Here is a 7,747-nt window from a genome sequence, read left to right as displayed (position 1 = left end):
ACGCTGAGAGGTACAGGCTATGGATTCATCAAGTGGATCATCTTGAAAGGAGGGGTGAAACGGACGGATGTTTACATTAACGTCACTAGTCACTACTGATTTAGTGTCATGATCACACGATTATTTTTTATCACAAAAATAAGTTACCCGTGTTTTGATGCGTCGTTGTTGCCAATGAAGACATCCGTTACGCATCACTAATCCTCACACAGTGAAATCCACAGTGTTCATTTGTCCTTTTTTGGTATAACTCCGAGAGTGCACAGATGGAACCAAACGGACCCTTATCATTACGGTGTCCGATCGGTTCCATCTGTGTGCACTCTCAGAGTTAAATGAACACCGAGGATTTTATACTGTGCAACTTGAGCGGATCAACTGATTTTGGACAGCTGGGAATTCTCCGATTCTTTCCCCCCCCATAGCCTCTACAGATGTCTCTACAGATGTGTCTCTAATGTCTGTGTAGGGGTGTAATTGGGGTGGGGGGGGGTGCTCCACAGCACCAGTGGTTCTCAAAGTGGGGTCCGGGGACTCCCGGGGGTCCTTGAGGGAGTTCCAGGGGGTCCCCTGCTAAATGATGGATAGTTAGGAACCAAATGGACCCTTATAGTTCTGTAACTCTGAGAGTGTACAAATGGAACCAAATGGACCCGTACTCTCAGAGTTACATTAACATTGATTTTACAATATAAATTGGGGTCCCAGAGATAGAAATGCCATTATAATTTTTAGCAGTGATTTTCAACCATTTTAATTTCAATGTTTTTTAATTTGAATGAAAATGGTTGAAAATCACTGCTAAAAATGTTTTCTCTTATGGGGGGACCTTGCCATATATTTTCAAATGGGGGTCCGTCCGTGGGCTACTAAGTGTCAATTTGGGGGTCCTTGACATGAAAAAGTTTGAGAGCCAACCACTGCTCCACACAGTGGGCAGAAAGAGAGAGAGAGAGAGAGAGAGAGAGAGAGAGAGAGAGAGAGGCGCACACAGCGCGCAGAGGAAGCACGACTCGCTTATCATCACGTCACTCTGTGCTGAGGCGTTGAGCAGGAAACAGCCTTTTCCTCTTGGATCGCCGCGGTTATAGGAACAAACAACACACAATCACGTCTTTACTCAATGCACCCCTCAACACGGAACACGCGGAAGGCGCAGCCAGAGCAGGCCATCAGAAGAAGGAAAAATGCCACCTTCCTCCTCGGTAGAGATGTGCGTTCTGCTCCTCGGCGTGCTGGCTTTGGAGACGCGCTACTGGAGCGGCGCCCGGAGCCCGCCGTGCCTCGCCGGCGCGCTGCAGATCCAGCAGGCGTTCGCGTCCCCGAATCGCACCAATAACTTCGTGGTGGACGAGGTCTCCAGGAAGGTGTACCTGGCCACCGTCAACTCCATCTACCAGCTGAACGGCACGCTGAGCGTCGAGGTGGAGAAGAGGACCGGACCGGTGGAGGACAACCTGTTGTGCCACGCGCCCCAGCTGCCCCAGGCGCCGTGCGAGCATCCCAAGTCCCTCACGGACAACTACAACAAGCTGCTGAAGCTGGACCGCGACCAGGGGGTGGTGGTGGTGTGCGGGTCCGTGTACCAGGGCTTCTGCGAGCTCAGGAAGATGGAGAACCTCTCGGAGATAGCGGTGGAGTTCCCGCCGCAGGGCGAGAAGACCGTGTTCCCCAGCATGCTCAACATAGCCGCCAATCACCCCAACGCCTCCACCGTGGGGCTCATCTTCAAGAGCCACGGGGGCAGCACCCGGCTCCTGGTCGGGGCCACTTACACGGGCGCCGGGTCCCCGTTTTTCCCCAAGAACCACAGCAAGGAGGACCTGCGCTTCGAGAACACCCCGGAGATCGCCATTCGCTCCCTGAACATCAAGGATCTATCCCGACTTTTCACCTATGACATCAACCCCTCGGAGGATAACGTGTTCAAGATCAAACAGGAGGTGAAAACTAAAAACAAGCTGAACTTTGTCGACGCTTTTATGCAGAAAACGTATTCCTATATTGCCATCAACAACGACGCAAAGATGGGCCACAAGGAGAGTCAGCCCAACAGCATCCTCGCTCGGATATGCCTGGACACGGAGGAGAACCCGCGCAAGTCCTCCTCCTCGGGCCCGGAGATCCGAAAGCTCACCGAGTCCTACATCCAGATGCCGCTCCAGTGTGGATCTAACGGGAACATCTACAACCGGCTGCTGTCGGTGTACCCCGCGGAGGTCCACGCAGGAGCCGACGACGACGCGGAGACGACGGAGCCCTACCTGTTCGGGGTGTTCTCCAAAGCGGACAGAAAGTCCGCCCTGTGCGCCTTCAGGTTCGGGGACATCGAGGAGGAGGTCCGGCAGGGCCGGAGGAACTGCTCCAACTCCCCCAGCAGCGATGTGCAGGTGCTGGACAGCGTCATCCAGGGCTCCGGCGCAGCGTGCATCCTTCAGAAGGGAAATCTGGTGGTAAGTGGTTCCTTTATTTATTTATTTATTATTTTTATTATAAAGCTTAAAGGAGTAGTTCACCGAAACATTACGTATTTTTGTTTATTTATTTATTTTAATATTTATAATTATTATTATAAAGCTTAAAAGACTATTACTTTAATATTATTACTTATTTTCTAGCAATTACGCACCGCATGAAGCCTTGCATTCATGGAGATTTCTCAGTTTTTGTTGCATTTCTAAGCCAATAATTTGATGACCGGCGACTCAAAGAGTCTCCTACTGAGTCTCCTATTGACCAATGACCCGGTCATGAAATTCTTGGCTTATGAATGCCATGCACAAAAATATCTCCACGAATTCAAGGCTTCTTGGGGTGTGTAGACTAATTGATAGAAAACAAGTAATTTTTTGGGTGAACTACTCCTTTAATAGCTTGTAGATCAGTTATTGTGGGCAAGCGACACCTTATTACTTATTATGGGAATATAAATTTAGGCTTGAATGTTCATGTTCATGTAGCCCCCCCCCCCCCCCACTGTATTAGGCTATTTTTAGTCCTGCTGTGATTATCCCCCCCACCCACCCACCCCAAAAAAAAGAAAGATAAAAAAAAACCCTAAGTAGGCTAGCCTATGAATTTGAATAACCTAGCCTCAGATAGCATACAATAATGTCTGACTGAAATGAATTTAAGCTGTCACTTCACTGCTGCTAAATCCGCCCGTTTCCAGAATATGCTCATAAGGAGTAGTAATAATAATCCCCTCTAGCCTCGGGGCCCCGGGGCTCATCATCTAGCCTTAATATTCTCCCGTGTGTCACGCGGAGGGGTCACGATTATTTGGATGAAAGATCCTCCAAAGGGCTATGGGAACAGAACAGCGAGGGAATTGTGACTCACTCCTCTCACATCCAGAAGCCTTAATTCCCCTCTAATTACTGGTTATTATAATAAACCTAGCATAAAGTGCTTCATAACGATTATTTTTTTTATTCTGCATAAATAGCCCCATAATATGCCCACTAATTTGGGATAAATAGCTACACGCATTCTCTACCGGTTAGATAGGCTTATTAAGTCAAATTATATCAAGGCAATAATGTGTTTACATCTCCCAGGTGCGGGTAACCACGCAATGAAATCGCTGCCATTCTATAATAAAGTTCCCGTTTTGCACGCAATAAGTTGAGTTGGAAATCGACCCTTCAGTTCAAAAGCTTCAAAAGAACGCCGAGAAATTCCAGCCGCGCATTGTGGTGAGTTTGAGTGACGGGCAGGAGGTCGTGACGCACTAATATAACTGCTTGGCCTGGAGTGGGTGGGTGTCTGGAGGCCACTGCGCTGCCAGATCAGAAAGATGACATTTTTCTCCCCAGAGTGTCGCAGCTAGCGCCCAGCGGTGCCCTGGGCTACTCTCCCAGTGGTGTAAAGTAACTAAGTACATTTACTCGAGTACTGTACTTAAGTACAATTCTGAGGTTTTCTTTTGACTTTACTGGAGTATTTCCAAATTTCTGTACTTTTACTTCCACTCCACTACATCCTAGAGGCAAATAATGTACTTTTACTCCACTACAATTATTTTAAAACTTCAGTTACTAGTTGCTTTGTAGATGTTGATTATTATTACAAAACATATATTAACCACTTCAGCCTTACATACATTTCGTCCATTTGAAAATAGCCGATCTACAAGCTCACAATGCTAGGCATTGTGAGCTTGTAGATCTGCTTTGATTTTCAAAAGATTTGTATACATTTTATACATTAGAAAACTTGTGAAATGGGACATTCTGCATAATGACTACTTTCTACTTTTGGTACTTTAAGTACATTTTGATGCCAATACTTTTGTACTTTTACTCAAGTAAATTTTCAATACCGGACTTTCACTTGTAACAGTATTTCTACATTGCGGTATTGATACTAAATGTGAGTACTTTTCCCAGAATCCCACCACTGCCAGAGTGTATGGCGGATGCCGGCGGTGCCCTGGGCTACTTTCTCTCCTCCCGTGACCATGCAGTTATCTGAACACCCGCACAATGGGCCCACAGGCCTCCTCCTCCTCCTAGAATCTTGATAGATAGACACCCCTCTTTAATACAAGTTTGAAGTGGGTGTATTTTCTTCTCCCCCGGCTGCATACGTCGACCTGTATTGTCTCACACAGAAGAAAGCTTTTCTTTGGGTTTTTTTAATAGCTTTTAGTTTGCTGTGACTGGGGGGAAACCCGATCGTTTTGTGCGCTGTCGACTTTGAAGGCCTCGCGTTGAAGGCAAAGCCAGACACAATTTATGATAAGAGAAGAAGCCCCCGAGCATGAGCAGCAGAGCGGCCCATGGGAAAGAAGCCCTCTGCAAATATCTCCTCCTCCTGTGTTTAATTCCGTTGTGCCTCTATCAGTGGTGGAGAAAGTACTCAAATGTTTTACTTATGTAAAAGTATCAATACTGCAATGTAGAAATATACTCTGTTACAAGTAGGCCTAAAAGTCCGGAATTCAAAATTTACTTGAGTAAAAGTACAAAAGTATTGGTATCAATATGTAGGCTACTTAAAGTACCAAAAGTAGAAAGTACTCATTATGCAGAATGTCCCATTTCACAAGTTTTCAAATGTTATTAAATAAATGTATACAAATCCCTTGAAAATAGCAGATCTGCGACGCATTGTGAGCTTGTAGATCTGCTATTTTCAAATGGCTGAAGTGGCTGAAGAAGTGGTTATGTATGTTCTGTAATAATAATCACAATCTACAAAGTAACTAAGTACTTAAGTTTTCAAATGATTGTAGTGGAGTAAAAGTACAATATTTGCCTCTGAGATGTAGTGGAGTAGAAGTAAAAGTACTGAAAACTGGAAATACTCCAGTAGAGTAAAAATACCTCAAAATTGTACTTAAGTACAGTACTTGAATAAATGTACTTAGTTACTTTACACCACTGGCCTCTATATATTTTGAGAATCCCCCCTGGGTAATTGTGCTCATCCAGGCATTGTGGAACAAAATGGAATGAATATTTTGTGCATGTTATCATTCCTTATTAGAGGATTAGACAAAAGCAGAAGAAAGTGGCCTTGATAGAGACATTCACAGGAGCCATTTGCTCTTTAAATCCCATTTCACAAGTCCAAGCCAACAGATAAACACTCCTATAGGCTTAGCCATTTCACTGCTAAACTCCAATAGCAAAAGGTAATAGGCTACTATCAGCTCGACCACCCAACCACACATATGGCTTTAATTTTAGTATAGGTCTACTTCTCCTTAAAACATAGAGTAGTACTCTATGTAAGTACTCAGTACTTATATTTCTACTTCTTATTTATATAGTGTTTAATTGCAATGTGCATTTTTTGTATGTGTAATATTGTGTGTTATTACATTTTACTGCTGCACAACCAATTGCCCCTCTGGAGACAAATAAAGTTCTACTTGACTTGATTTCAACTTTTCAATGAGGTGTGGTAATAGCAATTGCCGTGGCTGTCATTGTGCTTGTCCCGTGACATGGACTTTATGGTCTTTATATAATATCTAATTTCACAGAACAAATATTTATAATCGTCACTTTCTTTCTGCTCATTTCTTCCAGTTTATTATCTCAAAGTTTCTATGTACTCATTCTGTATATTGGCGTTGATCTCTTCTTGTGTTCATGTCCTAGTTGCAACCAGAGCAGCTCGACTGTGGAGCTGCCCACCTCCAACACCCGCTGGCCCTACGGAGGCCCCTAAGGGCCATGCCTCTCTTCGAGTCCCCCGGCCTCAATTCTGTTGCTGTGGACGCCGTACACAACCACACCGTGGTGTTTCTAGGCACCAGTAACGGACGACTCCGTAAGGTGAGACCACATGTACACAGGTGCACATTGTGCATGCATGTATGCACAGGCAAGCACGCACGCATGCACACACACACAACCACAGTCACATATGATATAATATAATTACTCACTATCAAGCACAGACTGGTCAAACAATACATGCCATTATTTCAAAAACAATGGATAACCTCAGGTCCAAATATAATTGCAGAACTAATGGTCGCCAATGAATGGTTTTATTATTTGAAGTTAGACAGAACCCTTAAGTGAGGCAAGGATGTTACACATGGGCAACGTCATGGTCGCTCTGATGTGGCTGGTTTTTACAATAAACTAAACCTAGACACTTGATGAAAAACTTTCAGGCATCGCGAACAAGCTGGAATTCCTTCTTTCATCCTGTCAGACTGCCCCCCCCACCCCCACCCTTCCTCTTTTGATCTGTGACCCATCCTGGACCTTTATACAAGCTGACTAAGTAGTCCTAATCATGTGCACGTACATGTTCATCAGACCTGCTTATTGTCTCGGAGATGAACAGAGTGCCGCTTAACGAGATGGCTTGACGATGTGTGAGTCAGCCTCGCCGTGTGTTGGTGGTTTCTGGCTGTGACCTCAGGATCAGAACATCTGCGCCGGCTCCAGCCTTATGAAAACTTTCCTGTCCAATTAATGACATTCCTTAGCCACATGAACCGTGGCGTCCCTATTCTGGGGGTGAACATTTTTTGGCAAAGAGATTTGGTGTAGAAGAAGGAGGCCTAGTGTAGACCCCTGGGGGACTCATGGTCCATGAAGTAAATTATATAGCAGTGGTTCTCAAACATTCTCATGTCAAGGACCCCCAAATTGACACGTATTAGGCCGCAGACCCCCATTTGAAAATACTTTGTACCAGGGTCCCTCAGAATGATTTTGTTGTTTTTATCAGATTTAGAATTCTCCAACTGTCCTATGCTGTAGGTGGGGAGAGAGTAACATATATGCTGTGAATAGTCATTCTTCTATAATAGGCTACTGAAATTAAACTGTTCCTCATTTTCCTGGGGACCCCCTGGAACGCCCTCAAGGACCCCTGGGGGTCCCCGGACCCCACTTTGAGAAGCACTGGTATATAGGGTCTAATTGGTTAATGCTGTCTCAGTCACATTCCCGGTATGACCCCCTCACTGCGCTCCCTAATAGCCGTGCCAGTAGCTGGTACCTCTCAGCTGTCTGGGGAAACAACATAAACTGCCTCTAAAACAGCTTCCCGGCCCTCATTTTCTGCATTACACTGGTACCTTTTTTATGACATGAAAAGCGCTGTGCTGCAGGGCGTTTTGTTTCAAGACTCTCCTCCGCCACAAGAGCGACGACTGTTTTAGTCTGGTAATTGGTTGTCCATGGTTTGTGCCGGATGTGCAATATTGGTTTGGATTGTGTAAGCGAGGGTGTGTGTGTGTGTGTGTGTGTGTGTGTGTGTGTGTGTGTGT

At 45.3% G+C, this 7,747-nt stretch overlaps 1 protein-coding gene across 1 annotated transcript in view; it reads left to right on the top strand.

Moving 5' to 3' along the window:
- Positions 1-1,041: 1,041 nt before the first annotated feature.
- The window catches only part of plxnd1 (plexin D1), a 123,072-nt gene continuing 116,366 nt past the window's right edge, over positions 1,042-7,747 (top strand). The window contains exons 1-2 of the mRNA XM_080444941.1: positions 1,042-2,453; positions 6,114-6,290. Of these exons, the coding sequence (XP_080301067.1) occupies positions 1,188-2,453; positions 6,114-6,290 (1,443 nt within the window). The 5' untranslated portion in view covers positions 1,042-1,187. The remainder of the gene's footprint in view (positions 2,454-6,113; positions 6,291-7,747) is intronic.

Source organism: Gymnoscopelus braueri, assembly GCF_963280865.1.
Source record: "Gymnoscopelus braueri genome assembly, chromosome: 12".
NCBI lineage: Eukaryota > Metazoa > Chordata > Actinopteri > Myctophiformes > Myctophidae > Gymnoscopelus > Gymnoscopelus braueri.
Note: the sequence above shows the minus strand (reverse complement) of the source record. Positions and strands in the feature narration are given on the sequence as shown.